Below are 22,922 nucleotides of genomic sequence, written 5' to 3'. Positions count from 1 at the left end.
AAGAGGATTTAAATGATATTTATAAACAAAACTTGTACTAAAAGTTCGATCCAAATAGTAATATGTTCTTGTCCAGGTTCAATTAGTAAATTCAACAGAGAAAAGGCAACACAATAAATAATTTTATTAGCACATGAAAAAGACAAATTGACAATAATTGTGTACAATAAAACGTTTTCTCGGCTACGTTTCAGTTATAATGATTAGATGAAATTAATCATTATTTTTTACCACTGAGAGAAGGCATACAATCGTATACATTCCATCACCAGTAGTTTTTGTAATTTTTGTCTATGATTAGTTTGATAACATTGTTCAGGAGAGGATCTTATCATTATACTGTTATTTTAAAACCGACAACTTGGCGCAATATCTACACATTACCAATCGACGAAGTTTGACAAAAGCCTATACAAAGCTTAATTGAATTAAATCGAACCTGTAGAAATTGAAGATAATTAATGTTAATAACAGATTAAGAAAATATTTATGTTATTTTTACTTCTGGTTTCGATTGAAAAACTCACAGGCATTACATAATGTAAGAAATACATTCACATGTTGAGGAATTGTACCCTCGTGAAGCGTGAGGACGATATGTTTATACAACATAACTCATCTAAGATTTCAGGCTTATAATTTTGAACGCAAAAAGCGAGTTTTTTCTACATAGACTTATCAGTGGCGCTCGAATCTAAAGAGTTGGAAAACCAAATCAATTGCGAAAATGTAGATCATTGAATAAAAAATACTGTGTTAAATCTGTGCACGCTTCTGGCGTACAAAATTATTAGCCTGATATCTTTAATAAGTTTTTTCTGTACCTGGGGTATTACAAATCAACCAACCAGCAAAGCAATTTCAAAAGTAACATAATTATCTGCGTGATGCTGTTATACTTCCCAATATGCATCATTACATAAAGTTAAAATTATGATTGTCAAATGACTTATTTCTTGTACCAGAATACATAAAAAGATTAAACGCAGATCAACGGCTTTCAAATTTATAGAGGTTGTTTTCGTCTTACCGGTCTGCAACATTCAAATGCATTATCACAAATATAAACCCTTATTGGACATATATCCTCGTGCGTTACTGTAGAAAATACAATGTAAGAACATTTAAATCTTAAATTATAAAAGCTGACGTTATAAATTGACATAATTCGAGAAGGTAAAAGTGACGCCACCCAAATTCGAACTTGATCTGAGTTTTGTGGTAATAAGCATTGTGTATAAGTTTCATAATATTTAGTTGAGACAAACTTAAGTTAGAGAACGGAAACGGAAAAATCTGCATTTTTTCTCCATTCGTAAAGGTGCATAACTCTAGAACGGAAAAAGTGACGCCACCCAAATTCAAACTTGCTTGCTGTTCGGTGTGAGCCAAGGCTCCGTGTTGAAGGCCGCACTTTGACCTATAATTGTTTACCTTTTCCACATTGTGACTTGGATGGGGAGTTGTCTCATTGCCACTCATACCACATCTTCTTATTTCTATAGATCTGTGTTTTGTGGTAATAAGTACATGTATGTGTATACGTACGGACGGACGGAAATGCACGTAATGCCTCCTCCGCTGCGGCGGGGGCATAAAAAGTTTTAATGCAAGGCAGAATTTGAGTAATATTGATATCTGTACAAACAAAACGAACGTTAGAATATGTTTCTTATTTCTATTCCATTATGATATAAGACACTTCAAGCTTTCACATTGATAAAAGCAATTCCAGGAACTTACTAATATTTGTAGCTGATAATATTTTAGGCGTGTGACTATTAGTCATTTTTTCACTTATGATCTAGGTTATGATTTATGTTTTTGCATTTGTTGGTATGTATTGAAAAGCCAGTCGATTGTTACAAAAAATGTGATAAAATTCTCTTACTGTAGATAAAGCATAATCAAACATGCTGTGATTAATGATAACGCACGACTATGCAACCTTTTACCATAACTTATTTTCTCTGCATGTGTTGACGTCTTTAACGATCTTTTAATAAAACTTATGTCGCATTGACAATATTTGACAAAGTAGTTGTAAATACAACCACATTTTCATAATTTTCAAATAAAATTCTCCAGTTTTCTTTCAGACATTGTTTTATATTTCAAATAATGATTTACAAAACCATCAACGATGTCTCAACATGTCATATTACATTTGTAAAACACCAGCACTTCATAGTCCGTCTGAAAATAGGGAATGCCTGTACCTCCTTTAATAGGCAATGCATACCTAATACATGCTGGTTTATGTTACTCTTTTAGTCGTTAAAAAGCACTTTCGATGTAAAAAAAATAGAGAAAAGGTAGTTATCACCATTGAGCAATCACAAACCAATATAATGTCAAATGAGTAGGGACGATCTCAAACAATATTTTTTTTCACTCACAGGGTCAACATCTAAAAGTTTTAAGATCCTACTTGAATTTGCATTATAAGAGGGTCAATATTATACACTTGAAATAGTGTATTACAAATTACGTATTTCGATAAAATCAAAAGTTATTCAACGCAGCACTTTGATGTTGAAGGCTCTTTCTTATAAAAACAAATAGCAAATGAGGAATTGTATGCTAAAATTGAAAACAATAGTATACTTTCACAATAATATTAATTTATTGATAACTGAACCGGTTAATTTAATCTGGACACTTTTGACGTGATAAACATTTTGACAGTTTTTTTTGTTGTTGTTTTGAACTAAATTGACAAAATTAAAAAAAAAAAAAAATACTGATATCTAACAGATTTAAATGTCTTATTATTGAAGGATAACATATGGTAGATTTATAATACTTTCTGATTTGCGAATTCAAGGGCCAAATAAAATGGGGCTTATTATACCTTCCTCTTTTACATGTTTTTGTCAAATTTAGAGTGGAAGAACATAGATAACCATTCTTAATTATTCTTTATCCGAAAGATAATATATAGCTTTACATCCAGAATAATTAAGGTTTTGGTTAACGATGTCCTTCCTTTTCAGTCTGAGGATAAGTATTCAACATATGCCAAAATCTCTAAAATTATGGTTTTGGGCATGCATTATTCAGGCGATTATAATTTGATGTTTTTTTTTTTAGAAATAAGCCAAAATATTGTTCGAACCTTAAAGTGCACAATTTGGCTGTGATACTATGAATTGAAGCAATTTGAAAGATAAAAGGACAATTTGAAAATGGTCCTAGTGTGAAATTACTTTTCATTTACCAGCATTTTGTTTTAATAGCAGGAGTTGTCAAGCCCTAAAAGGAGAGGTCCTAGAAAAACCCCCATATTCACCAGACTATTTCAGTTTTTAATCAAATGTCAGAGTAATAAATGCTCTTCAAATTTGTATTTAACGTGACCTTCTTACTGTTTTGATTCGAGCTTCTGATGAAACGCACGTCTGGCATACTAGTTATTAGCTTGGCATCTATGATAGCTTTTTATCAAAAGAGATATAGGATGAACAATGGGGAATTCTTAAATGATTATTTCAGGGTTGTTGTTACTATACATTTTGTCCAATTGAACGTTTCTCTTAAAACCGATCCTGTTAATTTTTTCGAAAAATTTTCACAGAACTGAAAACTGTTCAGCTAATTAATTTTACTTTTATCTTTTGAGATGGACCTAGACATGATGTTCCAATCTTAAATTATGTAATACGCAAGTATTCAAACTACGCCAACGCATTGAGATTGAAAGTAAACAGAGCCATATGAACAAAAACAAACTTATGGAGCTCATAAATAACTACAATATGTATATGGAGAAATATTTATCAAACACAATCTAAAGTTTGAATAGGGCGTTATGTAATACCAACGTTCGAATGTTCCCGAAATGCTGACAAAAAAGAAACTATGCGCTTTATCAAAAATTAAATGGAGAATGTGTCCCCATGGACACAGATGATGCCCCCGCTTGCATACAACATTATAAAGGGACATAACTCAAGAACAATAAAAGTGACGCTACCCAAATTTGTACTTGATCTGAGTTCTGTGGTAATTAGTATTGTGTAAAGGTTTCATAATTTTTGGTTAGGGCAAACTTAAGTTACAGAACGGAAACTAAAAATTTTGCAATTTTTCGATTTATAAAGGGGCAACTCGATAATGATTAAAGTGACGCCACCAAAATTCAACTTGATCTGTGTTTTGTGGTAAAAAGCATTGTGTGTAAGTTTCATAAAATTTGGTTGAGGCAACTTAAGTTAGAGAACGGAAACTAAACATTTTGCATTTTTTCCCATTTATAAAGGGCATAACTCGAGAATGGTTCAAGTGACCCCACCAAAATTCAAACTTGATCTTTATTTTGTGGTAATAAGTATTGTGTATAAGTTTCATAACATTTGGTAGAAGCAAACTTAAGTTAGAGAACGGAAACTAAAAAAATTGTAATTTTTCCATTTATAAAGGAGCATAACTCTAGAACGGTTAAAGTGACGCTACCAAAATTCAAACTTGATCTGTATTTTGTGGAAATAAGTATTGTGTATAAGTTTCCTAATATTTGGTTGAGACAAACTTAAGTTAAGTTAATGAACGGAAACTAAAAAATTTGTAATTTTTCCATTTATAAAGGGGCATAACTCTAGAACAGTTAGAGTGACGCTACCAAAATTCAAACTTGATCTGTATTTTGTGATAATAAGAATTGTGTATAAGTTTCATAACATTTGGTTAAGGCAAACTCAAGTTAGAGAATGGAAACCAATTTTGGGACGTACGACAGACGGACAAGGGTAAAACTTAATGCCCCCTCCGCTACGGCGGGGGCATAAATATTTACAAAATTTATTATGGCTCAAATACAAAGAAATGACTATCTCTATATGCGTATGCTCAAGTCGACTTCAACCAATCGTTATCAATGATTTCTCGTAATCGGGGATACATATTAGATTTTTCCAATATCGTCAAAGATATGTATAAAGCACATCGCACATGAATGATCTGAAAAAAATAATAAACTCGTCATCTATGATGAGGACGAAACCATCTATCTGCAAGCGTGTCAATCCAGTTTTTTGGTCTGAATTGGGTTTATGTTCTGACCGGAGCTAGTGGAATTTACACCAAATTTATTAAGGACAGTGTAATAACATAAGCTGTTTCACAAAGGTGTATAATGAGATACTTGATGGTTACAAGATAACTTGTGAATACAGTGTACCTATAAAATTTTATAAGTATGTACATTAATGTCCTATTACAGGCGAAAGCTAACACCAAACAATATACAGTAAGAATGAAACGGAACAGCTGTAAACTTTGTAATGTAAAATACAAAATGAAGGATTCGTTTAAATCTAAATTCTAAAAGATTTTCATTTTATGTAAACAAAGAAAATTAGTACAGATATAAGTTTTTCTTTAGTACTTAGATACTGATTTCCTAACTTAGATACACACTGCTTTACATTTCAGTTTTTGCCGTTTTAATCGGCAACGACACTCTTGTTTATTCAACATTGTTTTTGGCATGACATGATTAATTGAAAACTAACATGTCAGACCATTAAGATAAAATAGAACATATTTGAAAAATTATTGAATAATATTGATCGTAGATATGATCAAAAATCTGGTTGTATATAGCTTTTAGGGTACATGTATTACTTCATATGAGCAACTTTTGGGGCATAGTCTGCTTACACTTTCGGAGCATTCGAGTCTCTCGAGTTTGGTCATATGGTTTTGTCCTTTTCTTTGACTTACGGATAGAAATTGCCACCTTGGTTACATATTTTATTTTTTAGTCCTTCTACCAATGTTACTTTAAGACTTATTGTTCTTTCTGCTTATACAAATGAGGTGATACATACTCCACTTTCATGAAACCCTCCGTGCAAAATATCGCGTGAAGTGTAAATTATTCCCTATACATGAAATACTTTCTACTGGACGCAAAATAAACAAATGAATATTTATGACTTTTCTCTCATTACCTGGTAAAATCTAAGGTCGACAAGTGTTAACATACATTATGCATAATTGGTTCAGGTCACATTTTTGTGATTTTAGTTAAAATTAAATCTTGAGTATCCGAAAAGCAAACTACAAGGCAGGTCTGCTTTAAAATTTGAAGCAGCTTTACTCTTGCTTATGTCGTGACAAAGTGTAGAGTTAAAATAATTGAAAACTTCATGTAAAATAAAATCCAGCACAAGTGTATTCAATGATTTAAAATTCAATTGCAGGTGTTCTAGAATGGAAAGTATTCTAAGTTTATTTGTTAATTGAAGAGCTTAAAAAAGACAAACACTTATCATAAAATATCAAAATTCTTCTTCACAATATTGACGTTTTATTTATATTCTCATCGACATTCCTTTCGCAGATTTTCTGCTCTTGAAAGTAATACGATTTCTGATCAAAAAGAGTTGATCTTAAATGTTCAATCAGATCAATTACTGATTAATAATTTCGATTCTCCCCTGCAATATTGTTCCGTACTCGTATCCCTTCTTAAATCAGGGCTACATTAAAATTAAATATCAAAAGGTGGGTGATTTGCTATATCTTACCCTCTATCAACAAAGGAGATGTTTTTGCATTCCGTATACATTAATTATTCCTCAATCGAGTCATTAGATATTTCTGATGAAGCTTGGTAAGTAGACAGTGGCAGCCGAGAAGTTAGTTATATTGAATTTAATTTGAAGTGCAAATATCGAATTATGCAAGCCTATATGCACTGTTTTTGTTGAACATGAATGAGTTAAAATACATTAGATCAAAGCATTAACATGCCTTAAACCACTTGAAACAGGATTGGTGTCACCTAGCATGGTGTGTGGTTGTTCCAAACTTAAATATTAGTCTAGAATTCTACTCTCATGTCCACTTGAAATTCATTGAAATTTCGTGTCAAGGAATTAGTTTGATCAAAATATATCCTGGTCTGTCAGCTGAAATAAATCACCACATAACTCAGATATTTGTAATCACCAAAGGTATTTCAAAACTAATTTTTGTGCGTATTTCTAATAAGCATTTTGATATTATATTTTGATATGTATATATTTTAATTGATCTCTTAATGAAAAGGACTACATGCTCGGTATCTTCCTGACTTTTCTGTTTTTCTAATTTTCAAATCCTTCAGGCTGTATGCTAGATGAGGTAACATTTGGTATAACGCATTTGCCAGCTGTATTTAAATTACATTTTTTTCTGACGTTACGTAACACTGTAAATACGAATAAAAGTAGGTGTGGGATACAATAAAGTTTTATTCAAATTTCAGTACTTTGATTTTTTTTGGTTATAATTAGGAGATAACTGTATTGTATTTGAAGATTGGCCGGCATCAATTGGTGATTTGATATTAGCAAATTGAGTTTACTGGCGATTCTGAATTGTAATTTTTCATACGTTTCTAATTTTTTAATCAGAATTAAAGATGAAGAAAATATATTTAAAGTATTGGTTGAATTATAACTTGAATCAATCTGAAAATTAATAAAGGCCAATTTGAACAGATTAAATTATATTTTGATATTCAAATATTTAATCCATACATGTATCTGGTTTCAAACAGACTTTTTCCCAAAAGTTTATATACAATCTAACATAATGTACACGAAAGAGGATAATGTCAAAATACTGGTTCTGTTTAAAATCGAAAACGCTCATGTTGAATTAGGTAGACAAATTAAAATAAAATGCTCCGCAGGTCGCAGCTTGATACGACCGCAGAGGTCGAACCCTGAACAGCTGGGACAAGTATGGACACAACATTCAAGCTTGATACAGCTTTGCATTTGGATTGTGATTAAATATTTGACACAGCATAGGTTTCTGACACAGAATGAATGTGGTCTAAGAACTTAAAAATTTTAAATTGGACATTCACCTATTATGGTCCAATATCCAAAATCTAAATACATGGTTAGATTCAGCATATCAAAGAACCCCAAGAATTCAATTTTTGATGAAATCAAACAAAGTTTAATTTTGGACCCTTTTGACCTCAATGTGGACAAAGTTGATAACGGGGCCCAAAAATCAAAAATCTAAATACATGGTTAGATTCAGCATATCAAAGAACCCCATATATTCAATTTTTGTTGAAATCAAACAAAGTTTAATTGGACCCCGATTTGGACCAACTTGAAAACTGGGCCCATAATCAAAAATCTAAATACATGTTTAGATTCAGCATATCAAAGAACCCTAAGAATTCAATTTTTGTTAAAATCAAACTAAGTTTAATTTTGGACCCTTTGGACCTTAATGTAGACCAATTTGAAAACGGAACCAAAAATTAAGAATCTAAATACACGGTTAGATTCAGCATATCAAAGAACCCTAAGAATTCAATTTTTGTTAAAATCAAACAAAGTTTAATTTTGGACCCTTTGGACCTCAATGTGGACCAATTTAAAAACGGGGCCCAAAATCCAAAAACTAAATACACGGTTAGATTCAGTATATTAAAGAACCCCAAGAATTCAAGAATAAAACCCCATTGAAATTAGTCAAGAAATAAGCAATTTATACGAAGTATCTTCTTTTGCACAATACTGTGCAATTAAATATTTCTTGCTATTGCGCAATACTGTACAATTGACAATTTCTTGCTATTGCGCAATATTGTGCTATTAGATATTTCTTGCTATTGCGCAATACTGTGCAATTGAAGATTTCTTGCTATTGCGCAATACTGTGCAATTGAAGATTTCTTGCTATTGTGCAATACTGTGCAATTGTAAATTTCTTGCTATTGCACAATACTTATTATATAATATTTTCCTGTTTGGTGTGTATCTCCTACCATATCATTATTATTTGCTTTTAAATATAAATCAGAAATAACCAACTTAAAATGGAAAATTTTAAAAGAAAAAAAAAGGAAAAAAAGAAAAAAATCCCCCCCCCAAAATTTTTTGAACCCCCTTATGATTCATCACCCCCAAACTCAATCCCAGCCTTCCCTTTGTGGTATGGTACCTTGCAGTACAATTTCAGAGAGATCCATACACTTGAACACAAGTTATTGTCTGGAAACTAGAAAAATGTGTTTTTGGCCCCTTTTTGGTCCAAAATTCCTAAATGTTTAAGGCAATTACCCCCAAACTCAAACCCAGCTTTCTTTTTGTGATATGGAACCTTGTAGTACAATTTCAGAAAGATCCATACACTTCCACACAAGTTATTGTCCTGAAACTAGAAAAATGCTTGTTTTTTTGCCCCTTTTTGGCCCCTATTTCCTAAAATATTGAGGCAATTACCCCCATCATCAATCCCAGCCTTCCCTTTGTGGTATGGTACCTTGCAGTACAATTTCAGAGAGATCCATACACTTGAACACAAGTTATTGTCTGGAAACTAGAAAAATGCTTATTTTTGGCCCCTTTTTGGCCCCCAATTCCTAAACGTTTCGGCAATTACCCCCAAACTCAATTCCAGCTTTCCCTTTGTGATATGGAACCTTGTAGTACAATTTCAGAAAGATCCATACACTTACACACAAGTTATTGTCATAAAACTAGAAAAATGCTTGTTTTTTGCCCCTTTTTTGGCCCCTAATTCCTAAAATTTTGAGGCAATTACCCCCAAAATCAATCCCAGCATTCCTTTTGTGATATGGAACCTTGTGGTACAATGTCAGAGAGATCCATACACTAACACACAAGTTATGTCTGGAAGTTACAAAAATGCTTATTTTTGGCCCCTAATTCCTTTACTGTTGGTACCATAACCCCCAAAATCAATCCCAACCTTCCTTTTGTGGTATTGAACCTTGTGGTAAAATTTCATAGAGATCCATTCACTTAAACTAAAGTTAGAGTGCGAAAACCAATGTGTCTTCGGACGACGCCGGACGACGCCGGACGACGACGACGACGACAACAACGACGCCAACGTCATACCAATATACGACCACAAAATTTTTTTTGCGGTCGTATAAAAATAGACGATGATTTTTTACGAGTAACTAAGGTGTAACTCTCCCTGTGGATTTATTTCAGTACTATATGAAGCAAATTTTTTTCCTGACTTATAAAATGAATATGTAATACTTTATAAATTTGATGCGTCCGATTTACCTTCCTCTGGAAAACTCCAAACCAAAAATTTGAAAGCCAAGGATGAATAAATACTTGCATCCATAAGGAGTCATATGACCAGAAGGGACCTAAAGAGACCAACCAAATCCACCTTATGTCAACTTTGTCACATTCATTTCTAAATTATATAACGGAGAAATCACGAAATGGATGTTATAAATCATGCCAGTACTGCATGACTACTAAGCTAATCACATACTCGGGAACCAGCAGAATCCCCAGCAGTGGTATAGGGAATGAAAGGTGTTAGCGCTGTTCCCTTTTCTAGTGCTTGTATAAGCTAATGATAAATGGTCTAAATATTCATGTTATTTTGCAGCTGGATACTGCAAAGGGAAGAAACATCATAAAATGAAACCAATTTAAATTCTCAATCTCCTTGTTCAGGAATGGATGCTTTGAAACGCGTAACTGCGAGCACCTTCGATACCGATACAATTTAATACAAACCTTAATATAGGAGCATAAAATCACACCCGTACTAACTGCCAAAATGTTTTTGGTGCTCTATTAAGCTGTCATCAAACTTTATTAAAAAGTAAGTACTGTTGTACTATGTTGTGTTTCGTGTGGTGTTGTTTGTCGTTCGTCAAATAACTTTTGTAGTTTATAATGTAAATCATAACATAGATTATTATAAATATTGGACAGGACAACAAACAGCACCAGTCACCAAATACCAACCACCAACACGCGTCACCAAATACCAACCACCAACACGCGTCAAAAGTTTACTGATTGATAAATGGATGCTATCAGTGTCAAATTATTCATCCAACAAGCAATGATATACAGCATGTAGCTAGATAAGCTGATTTGCGAAATAAAACGATTTTATTTTTGTGTTGTGGTACTGATTTCGCTACCTTATTTTAACAATAGCTACTACAATATAAAAGGCACACTTTTAATGAAAAATTATTTTGTCTAAGAAATAATACATGTATCATCCTACCACACAATTTTTAAAATTAAGTAATGTAGAAAAAAAACATTTGAAGTTTCATATAAAAGATTTAATTCCAAATTTTACATAACATTGCCGTCATTTCATTCTACATACCAACTGGTTGGATTATATAGTGGGTTTCTTCATATTCAATTTCATTTAAACGGGCCTTGGAATCACATTCTGAATACAAATTACTCAACATTTCGTCCCCCAGGAAGTGTAGAAAGAGGTGCTTCTCTCCGCAAAAAGACCAAGGGGACGAAAAATATCTAGGTCTCCAAAATGTTTGCAATTGTAGAGAAAATAATTAATAATCTGGACTTATACATTTTTGTGCTCTATCTATAGTAACTGTAACGATGTTTGCATTCTTCATTAGAACAATTTGTGTAATATGCACTTGTATAAAAATATTAAAGAACCCTTGCCCAAATTATTTCATTAGTTAATATATATCAACATTTCTTTTTCAAAAATACACAAATCTAGAATGCCACAAAAAGAAATATTTATACGATTAGATTCTTCAATTCCCTCCTGTTTTACTTGGATTTCAAATTAATCCTTTAAGGTCAAGGAACAGTAAATGGGCTATGTCACAGATTTTGCTAAACTTTTGCATACAACTTTAGCTTGTTGAACTATAACTGAAAATCGAAGCAATAATGCATTTATATCTTTTATCATTTTAATATTACATATTGAATTCTTTCAAAATAGGTGAATATTTGTATAGAAAGCACATGAAAAGCCGAATATTTGTATAGAAAGCACATAAAACAGAAGAAATTTTTTTTTATTAAATTTGTCTTAAAATCATCAAATCTCCAATTTCTAATACATAGATTTTTTTAACTGTTGTTGATACATAAATTTCTGTTTTAATGATATAAAATAATCATATGGTTAAAAACGTCAAACACTGAAGTTTTACGGCCTGCAACGCGATGACGTTACGCTTATTTCAACGTTTTGTGGTATTTTTTTCACAAAAACACCACTTCGAATGATGTATACCGTTAAAAAGAAGTCGACGACCCCATCATTAATTTACATCATTAAAACGAAAATTAATTTTATGTGCTTTCTATACAAATGTACACTTATTTTGAAAGAATTCAATCAGTAATATTTCAGATAGTAAAAGAGATAAAAGCATTATTTTTTTAGCTATAGTTTAACGAGCCACAGTTGTATGCCAAATTTTAGAAAAATCTGTGACATAGCCCATTTACTGTAACTTGACCTAAAGATTATTAATAAACTCATCATAGATACCAGGATTATACTTTTGTACTCAACATTACTAACCAGTGAGACGCTCGAACCAAACAAGTTAAAAATGGCAATTAAAGTACGAAGTTGAAGAGCATTGAGGAAAAATTTTACAGGACAATGTTTCAAAAAGAAGGCGAAAAATATATTGACTATAATAATTTGTCTATGTTTATGTACCGAACAATATGCAAAATAGTAGCTAGAAATCATTCGCAGACATGTTTATACCCAGCACTACTAAGTCAACTAGGTTGTATTAAAAAACGAAAAACGCCTTTCCTAGTCAGCTTCATCTAAGTTTGTACGTGATATATTGTGGCATGTAGATTATAATGCTTGTAGATCATCTAATTTTTAAATTAGTATAGGAAGATAATACTAACGATGCAACCTCTTCAAGATATCATTTTGACAACTTTACGACAGACGTTGTCCATTGGATAACCTATGGTTTTCTTACGGTGGCAATACTTTTGTATAGCCTATTTGGCTAAGTGCGATGGATGATGGCTGGCTTCTTAACATCCAGTAGCAAGTTAAATGCATATTTTGGACGAGAACATATGAATTTGATATGAATTTTAAATTCTGCTTTGTATAAGACCAACACACTGAAGCAGGTTTTTAACGTGCTAGTTTACAAGGTTACAGTCCACAGGAGACATGACTCCATACCCGGACACATTATTCTAACTCCGGGCCGACCAGTCTTTGCCCTTACTCCTAAGTACCGGGTGCTTAGTGGAGAAGCAGCAAATACACATTTTGAAGCCTTTGGTTTGACTCGGCCGCAGATCGAAACCACAGCCTCACGTACTCGAGACGAAGACGCTACCACGAGACCATCCAGGTGGTTAAATGGTCTTTGGCAATGGACAATGTTTGCTTTGGGTTTTCTTATGATTTTTTTGCCATGCTGATGCTTATGAAGTATACATGTGCAGTGTTGCCAGGATGTCACAGAAGCATAGGTTCAAATTCCGCGAAGGGAAAACAAATATTTGCTCCCTCTAATTTTCAAAGCTAACATTTTAGACAAAGAATACGTAAAGTAATTTGTGGTTTTTATCCTGTATAACCCCAGGTTATCAATAGAGAAAGTGTGCCTTAAAGTTTTCACATATTTAGTCGAAATATTAAATTATGAGGTTATATATATTCAGGAAAAAGTAATTAAAATTTTATAACGGTTTCAATATATCTCATTTACCAGCGCTTTTTACAGATCTTCATGTACATATGTTATATATAACACATATAAAAAGCAATCAACAAACTTCCCGGAGAAGGTAAATAATGAGCTTCCAAGTATTGCGTAATATTATAACAAATATGCAACCAAAAATATAATTAAAAATTCCCATTCTACACGCTTCAAAGTAGAAAACAACATCTATATCGAAATTTCTCCAATATGCCTAACTTTATTATTAAAGTGTGTGTGTCAATAAACTTAAGCATTACAATTTTGGGTCAATTTGTTGACCTCTTAATAAAATCGCAATATGCGAAATCTCTATGGCTTACCTCACACACACTGAAACATAATATTAAGCAAATATTTTTCATTAAAATGCGCTGAATTATATAACATCACAATAAAAATGTGTCATTTCGTCCCCAACGAATATTTATGTGTTAAACTCTATCGTTCTATTTTTTGCTATAAAATTACGCAATGTATCTTCACATTAAAGTAAGTTCAATAAAGGAAACACCGGTATTGTAGAAGTCAATTAAAATCACAATAACATGTAAAACAAAAGTAAATAATACTTTATCAAAGAATACTGTCATTAAATAAAAGCTATTTATATCAGCTGCTGCATCCCTGAATTGATTTCATACGACAAAGTATTTATTCGTGGGAAAAGACGCAATCTTGAATGTACACAATTTTGTAATGCAATTCAAATTTTGGGAATGGAGGCATAAAATGATTACTATCAAGTTTTCGCAAAAATTTAGAATAAAGAATAGAAACGGGGAATGTGTCAAAGAGACAACAGTTCGACCAAAGAGCAGAAAACAACCCAAGGCCACCAGTGGGTCTTCAACGCAGCTGGCCCCTTAACAATAATGTATACTTGTTTAGCGAAGTGGACGCCACATTAAACTATGAAGTTTAGGTGATGTTGTTAATCTCAAGAATTAAACAAGAACAGTTTCTGCGATGAAAAAACCCGTAGCTGGTAACCATATTAGCTTAATATGGGGTCCATCTGTATTGAACGTCAAGAAGAAAGAATGGTCTTACCTGTAATACGAAAAAAGTCAACAACAATATCAGCCGATCCATCGTGTTAGATCATTACAATTCTTCATGTAAGTTAAACAACAATTTCCAACCTTATCATCTTATTCCAAAGCGTCTTCGACCATTGACGTTTAATAAATAATCAAAGGTCTATATATACCTTTCAATTTAAATTTAAAAGTAAACAAGCGAATTCAGGTATCTTAAGAACGCATGTCAAGTATTCTTGAAGACATTTTTTCACTATTTGTATAACTGTCTACTGCTCGATTTAATCTTCCTAGCCAGGTGTTTTTTCCAAAGGGAAAACGTTTAGCACCAACTTGTAAAATTGCATCTCATAAACTTGAAAAGAAAATTGATAATATTATAATTCTAAAAAAAATCACAGTACAATATAAACCAGTTATAGAAATGTTTGTATCCACTGAATCATTTATGTGAACACTTCATACGTGTGAATTACGTAACTACTTAAGTTTGGTGAAATGATTACTTCCTGTATGGGGATGACATTTACTTTTTGTCTCTTCTGGTTTTGTTTAAATTGGTGTTTTGTATCGGAAACAAAATAATTACTTTTGCAGAACTGTAAACATCAACTGCACCTATTGCGACAAATCAGAATAAAAATAGATTTTGACCTTTTTGAGTATTGACAGTTTCAATGATAACCGATTTTTACAGTCTGTACTACATTTAAAGTTTCGCCGTATGATTAAAAAGATATCTGGGATATATGTCACAGCATTGACAAAGTCACCCTGAGTCTCAAGTATCAACATCAAATTTTCAGCAACAAAAAACGGCAATGACGACGTTCCAGACATGGGATATGCACATGAAGACGTTACTGGGTTTAACTAGTCCTCAAACATCCCCCTTTTTAATCTCGATCTGTCGAATTACAAAAGGTACATAAAAACACCAGTAAAGGAAAATTACTTGACTCTATCATTACGGTTAAAATAGATTACACAACAAAAATAAATTTTACCATGTAAAAGACTACTGGAATAAGTTCAAAGTACTTAATAATATCTTGATATAACTTCAAGTCGTCCTGCAGTCTATTATCGGTGGCTGTACTTACGAGGACATTTCATACAGCAACGTTATAAACATAACAGGAACACGTGATCATTTCCCAGAATAAACATGTACAGAATTTTAATGCAGAAAAACAAACAAATATTTCAGCCTTGCTTCAAACTAAAGATATGCGAAACCTGATTCGAGCTAGCAACCATTCAAGCTAGCTAACATAATGGTTCTCTAGCATGTTGTGATTTTTAGCGGTTGCTAGCTTGAGTCTGATAGATGGGAATCAATGGACAAAGAAAAACAAAAAACAACAAAAAACTCCACACGCAATGAATGAACAACAAAAGAATAATCATAGCCTATATCAATAAATCTATTAAGCCTTAAATATTTAAAATACAGCTCCTAAACTTGAAAGGTTTATAAAAGATATTAATGAAAAACCTTGGCGTGAAATAAACGTACATTGTACATTTTTATATGAAAGTCCTAAATGTGGAGTGAACAATAAATCTCTATATATTTCTGTAACATTAAGCAAAAGCTTTGACCAATGTATCATATCTATATCTCTGTTGTTATTTTTTTTCCCTGAATGCAAAAAAGTTTGATTGATTAAAGCAGATAAGTAAGCCATCGTTCTAATATATTGTTTTGGACAGTCTATGTCTAGCAAATATATAAAGAATGCTATTTGATAAATATACAATACCCTATGCTTTTCGATTTCAACTGTCCGAAAAGTTGCCTGGTCACGCCTTCTCTTTCGTTCTTGTGGTGAATAATTATGATGAATTTATTGGTTTTGAGATCCACATTATATGTTTGTTTTAATTTTTTTGCAGTTTTTTTAATGACCTTGTCTAACCTTTGTTATTTTTTGTCAGAATTTGCCGCTTGTACGCAAAATTTACTTTAAGTGTATGATCAAACACTGTAGTAATATAACATTAAGATAACTATCGATTGCAACTGGAAAAATACCAAAGGACAATCCGAAACACAAGTGGAAGGCGAACAGATATCAGTATGGCAAAAAAAACAACGAAACAAAGAAACAAAACAACCCCATAACAAGCAATAAACAAAACACTACACTGAAATATGAAAATAGAGCAACACGGTTCGCAGGTACTCCGGAAGGGAAAGCAGCTCCGTCTCCATGCGTGGCATAAAGTCGTTAAGAGTTCATATCATCTAATTTCGCTTATAAAACTTAGAAAGCTGCTTCTGTTAATATTGGCATACACGAATACAATATGGCATTTTTATTTTTACAAAACCACCAAATTATAACATGTTCAAAGGAACTTAAGGAAAAACGGCGGAGTTCTAATATGAACTTAATAAAACCATCGTACTTATGATTATTGAAGTTGATATATTTCAAAATATTACCAAACTTAAGTTTTAACACCAAAATGATACGTTTTAACAGACATACAAATTGCAAACATACATACAGTTGATATGGGCACATCAGTTTTTATTGAAGTGGTCATGCCTTCCACAGCAGTCATGTAGTTCGACTCTTATTTCTTGTGAGGCAAATGATTTGAGGCTTAGGAGTCAAGATCTCAGTGAGACTTAAAGACGATGCTGTAGTTTAAGTAAGGATGGTTCAAGGGCGAAACTGGCGTATTCAGAATTAACAATTTCAAAACGTAAAACTTTAAACGGGTTTGGCACTCATATCACATCTTTTTATATCTATTGATAGATTGATTTTGCTTGTCTAAGGTCCAGTGACAAGTATTTCATGCATATTCAAGACTAGAACAAATGAACAATAATTATTTAAAAAAATAATGACAGGAACTTCGAATGCAACTTGAAAAGGAGGATATGTGAGCCAGGGAGAGAAACTTCCTTGGTGTATCCCTGTACGAGGCATCATATTTGTGTCCCCATTCCGACTAAAAGTGTCTGCGTATTTGTAAATTCCACACGGCCAAAATGACAACTCATTGGTTTAACTGCATGTGGGATGGTCAAATGTCAGAGATGACTATATTTCTATACTCCCGACATCTTAAGGGTTTATTCAAAAAAGAGAGCAACTCAACAAAAATTCCAATAATTCGTCCGGAAATTGTGGAATCTTTAAATAATGGTGTTCAATAACAGAGGCGGAAGATACCAAAGGGATATTCTAACTTATATGCCGAATAAAAATTGACAACGCCATGGCAAGAACCGAAGATGATCTCAGGTGCTCCGGAAGGGTAAACAAATACTACTCCATATGTGGCACCTGTCGTGTTATTCATGTTAGTACAAATTCAGTCTAATACGGTGATGTCACATGATAACGAGGAATACTCTGGCCTTTGTTAGTCTTGTAGGTTTTTTTAATTTTAGTTCATTTATATGTTTTGGAGTTTAGTGTGACGCCCATTTTCACTGAACTAGTACATATTTTTGTTTAGGGGCCAGCTGAAGCCCTCCTCCGGGTGCGGGATTTTCTCGCTGTGTTGAAGACCCATTGGTGGCCTTCGACTGTGTTCTGCTCTTTGGTCGGGTTGTTGTCTCTTTGACACATTCCCCATTTCCATTCTAAATTTTATCTATACGATGAAATACACGTGGTATATTTCATCTATCTTTTTCCTTCTCTTTTTTTTTCCTTGAACAAAAGTTTAGTGAGGCAGTTGTCTCACTGTCTCAATGGAAGCTACTTAACTGCACTGGGGACTGTCATGTTAAGTAATGTACTATGAACACTCAAGAATGTAAATTCCTTTATTACACACATTACAAGTTGCATAAAGCGTTTCATAATTTATACATTTAGTTTAGTCTAAAAATGTGAAGTCCTCCACGGATGCTTTCATTCGCCACAAAGAGAATCAAGTAGAACGCACCGTTTGTACTCGAATAATTAAAATTTGATGAAGTAATTTCATTTGACAGATTTGTTTTTTTAATTCTATAAACAGTTTAAATACATCATACACGTCTCCATCCTATACCACTTACATTTGTGAAAAATTGAACATTTTAAATGCATTAAAATCCGAGTTGTCTGTCAAGTGTAAAAACGTTGTGTCGTATGACAACAAAGATAGAGAATATCTAAGCCAATGAAGAGATGAGTACTTAAGTTCATTTAGCACACTTGCAATATCTTTTTATTGACTTCAAAAGAAAACAACCTTTTATACAACACCCAGGTTATGTAAACATATATCAATATATTACAAGTCTACTTTAAGAGTCAAGAAAAGCTAGACTAACTCGAAAGCAGTTTGTCTTCACTTAATTCGTAAGTGTCTATATCAAGGCTAATTAGTTACTAAAGAACTATCTCCAACACTTTTCCAGACGTGGTACACCTTGTTTTGTTTGACAATTGGCTGTTAAAAAACCCAGTTAAAGTTATGATTGGCTTCGACAAAATGATTTCTTAGATTGATGATGTCAAATGATCGATGAAACATGAAAAACTTCAAGGTAGTCAACACAACACAATTGTGAAAGCAACATATATATAGCTTATGTCGCCTAAAAATGTGTCTCTCACGGAAGGAATAACAATAATTTTTTGTTTCATTTAGATATATATGATAATATTGATTCGAAGGAATTTATTGCTGTGTAAACTTGTCCGACTGACTAGCCATCTAGATCTATATTAAGCTTGTGAATAAAACGCCGAGGTTATATAAGTAACTTTAAAAAAGGTAATATGACAGTTGGTTGATAAAGTCGAACGTTTGGGTTTGTCAGTTTTTATTGACTTCCCCCATTCTTGAATTTAACATGGAATTCGGTAATTGTCTTATTTCATTTTTTATCACTAATAGTTCCAAGAGAAAAGATTCATTTCCATGACTTTCTAGTTATACATTCCTTTTAACCAAACGGACGACCTTCTTTGTCATAGTTTTAATTCTAAATTTGAGAATTCCTGGTGACCATATATCTATAACCCAGCAAACCGTTGGGGTGTCCAAGAGAGAAACACCTACTTAGAATGTTACATTTACAATTTACTACCTATTATCATTATCAAATGGCACAATCATGCTTTCATATATTGATGTGGGGGATACGGTAGGTCAGCATAACCGTTACATTTTGTTGCTAAATTGTTTTTTCAGAAGTTAATTGTTAACATTTTATAATTTCCTTTTTGCTAATCATTGACATGTCAATTGTTTGTTCATTTCTGGTGTAAAAGAATGTGAATATACAAATAAAACTGTTCAGAATGTCTTTTATTTGGTCTTTTAACTTTTTTGATTTGAGCATTACTGATGAGTCTTTTGTAGACGAAACGCGCGTCTGGCGTACAAAATTTTAAGCCTGGTATCTTTGTTAAGTTTATTATTAAATACTTGATAAAAAAAAAGTCGCATACCAAAAATACTTCTCTTAATGAGAAAAATATAAAAACACTTAAATATATTAACATGTTCATGAAGCAAGAAAAAAAAACGATTTCCAAAGACGAAAATCTATATGAAAATTACAATTTTACACCGGGAAGACCAATACCAAACTTATCAAAAAGATATGCGTATAACTAAACATTGAAAACTACAGCTTGAGCTTTCTGAACTTCCATATATTAATAGTATATAGTTATTTGCTCTGCCATTATACAGTAAAACAATGGTTGAAATTGTCCTGTAAAAAACGTCTGCGTACCATTTTTATGTTCAGATATTGTGTTAAGGTAAAAATAATAATTGTCATTTACCCAGGCATTTCGTCTACCTTTATTTTAGCTTTCATATTAATGTATATGCTCTAGACGTTAACCATGTATGACGCACGCACAAAGAATAAAACAAAGAATTCAGATGCAAAAAAATTGACATTTTATTCACTCAAGAAAGACAATTAAGTATTAATTAATGTTTACTTTTCAAATGCCCAATGCTGTGAAGCATCAGAATTAATGCATGATGATAGTTTAGATACCAATGATTAAATTTAAACTATATTAAACTTTTATCAGTACCTTCAGATGGTCTGTTACACTTAATTCTTGAAGTGTGCCTATTCAAGTTACAAAGTTATTTAATGCATGGATCAATCAACCGAATGCCTTAACAAATATAACAAAATGCAGATTCAACACGTTTCTAAATTTATCAGACTCGATCATCGTAATTGCATACTAGCTCTTAATTAATATAAACTCTCAGATAATGAAAGTGTAGTTATACAAGTGCATTCCTGTAAATAGATACAGGTAAATCTTTAATTAACGCATGGACACCTGGAAATCCTCAATGAAATAAAATTTATGTAATTCCAATGTTAAAAACGATATATAAATAGCTATACTATCTATCGGTAAAAATAAGATGGGAAGTTCGGTACTTTTACATATATATTACTTCAGTTGTATTTGGTAAAACCTTCCGGAATTTTGGGTCCTAAATGCTCTTCAACTTCGAACTTTATTTGTCGTTTTTCACTTTTTTGATTCGAGCGTCACTGCTGAGTCTTTTGTAGACGAAACGAGCGTCTGTCGCGCAAAATTTCAAGCCTGGTATCTATGATGAGTTTATTGTTTACAGACAGACAACTAACAACAAAGAGGAGGAATATACCAAAGGGACATTCACAAGTCTAAAGAAACGGAAAACGTCATGGAAAAAGATAATCAGCTTCACAAAAAATATATAGAAAACTGAAGACTGAGCCAGACGAACCACACCAAAAAACTGGGGTGATCTCCGGTGCTCTGAGATCCAGCTCCACTAGCAGCACCCGTCATGTTGCTCATGGTATGTACACACATTCGTTGATGAGTCTTATTCGGTGATATCACAATCGAGAAAACGTGGACGGGATGGGGGTTACGACAATTGGACCATATATTTGGTCATCTGTGACACAGATACTACATAACGGTCTATAACATGATAAAAGAACCTCGATTATTGCTATTCTAATAGTTTTGTAAATGTTTTACTTTAATATATCTCGCTTATTCCACTTTACAAACTTTACTGTTTTTTTTTTATATATTTTTTTTTAAATATGCATGAAACACTTGCCACTGAACGGTTAAAAAAGGAACAATTAATCAATCAATCACTTGATGTTTATACTTTCGTATGTTAATTTTTCTTAAATTTTCCGTTGATAAAATTATAAATCATTAAGAAATTAAGGTTATTATAGAAATTATACGACTCCAATTAGTAAAGCGTTATAAAGTCCCTTTGGCACACAAGGCTGTCTTTTAATACCATATATAATATGTATCTGTAAGTATTATAACCTGTACTTGAGATCGTGATTGCTAACTGGAATTTTTATCATGACCCATTGAATGATTCAATAAACTAATTAATAACTGGTGATGGTTAAGACACAAACTGTATCCGGAATATCAAAAATCCTTTTAGTAACATTCTAGTACAATAAAGTCATTTGTTTGAAATAACAATAAATCAATTTAGAATTTTGTATTTCTTGTTCAGCTGTGGCACAGCACATAGACACGTACAGCTGACTGCTTTTAATTTATTTGTATGCTTCCTTCCCAACAATACTGTCCAATTTGCCAAATGATAAGCACCTTAGCTGTTAGAATAAGGACAAGTTTCATTAACATCGAAGCCAATGTCAACTATAATGTTTAATATTAACATTTGTACTGTAAAATATTGTCGGCTTCGACCCTAGGCATTGTTTAATCATTTTTTCAATTCTTTCATCAACGAAAAGGATACATGTACAAAGCCTAATAATGTCAAAATGATGTACCGCATTAACTTCCCTTTTCCTATTATAATACTGTCCGATAAGAACCATAAAATATTAAACCGGTTACTTGCAATTCTATCTGAACAACCTTGCTTTTCATGTGTAATCCAGAAATTATTCTGATGAGATAGTAAACCCAACGAAAGAAAACACAGTCACAACACTTTTTAATGTTGGGTCGCTTTCACCTTGTGCCATGACGTATATTATTATTTATATATAATTATATATATATGGGACGAAATATGTATTTTATGTCTGCTGTAATAGTTAAAGATTAAAAGACACATCAAGTCTCTCATCTTATATAATTAAATTTGAAACATTTATTCTATCGGAAGTAAAATCTTTTTATTTCAAAGACGTTTCTTATTTCTCATTAAAAATTTGTGTAACTAAAGATCTGTACTATAAGAAATATCAATCCCTCGCTCATAAATTTTCTAATTTCAAAAAGGCAAGTTGTCGGATGTAAAATTTCATCAGTATTCTTGATTATTAACTGCTCGTTATTGAACTTCTTATTTCAACAATATTAAATGAATCCGCAGCTGTTTTTTACATTTAGTTGCAAATA

At 32.4% G+C, this 22,922-nt stretch overlaps 1 protein-coding gene across 3 annotated transcripts in view; it reads right to left on the bottom strand.

Annotated features, from left to right (window-relative positions):
- The window catches only part of LOC127735675 (thrombospondin type-1 domain-containing protein 4-like), a 98,389-nt gene that overhangs the window by 46,691 nt on the left and 28,776 nt on the right, over window positions 1-22,922 (bottom strand). Inside the window, exon 1 of one of the 3 annotated variants that reach the window (XM_052245930.1) lies at window positions 14,570-15,013. The exons of the other annotated variants lie outside the window; for them this stretch is intronic. Within the exon in view, the coding sequence (XP_052101890.1) occupies window positions 14,570-14,611 (42 nt within the window). The 5' untranslated portion in view covers window positions 14,612-15,013. Of the gene's footprint in view, window positions 1-14,569; window positions 15,014-22,922 lie in introns of those variants that run through there. 3 annotated transcript variants of the gene reach the window in all.

Source organism: Mytilus californianus, unplaced genomic scaffold (genome assembly GCF_021869535.1).
Source record: "Mytilus californianus isolate M0D057914Y unplaced genomic scaffold, xbMytCali1.0.p SCAF_3, whole genome shotgun sequence".
NCBI lineage: Eukaryota > Metazoa > Mollusca > Bivalvia > Mytilida > Mytilidae > Mytilus > Mytilus californianus.
Note: the sequence above shows the minus strand (reverse complement) of the source record. Positions and strands in the feature narration are given on the sequence as shown.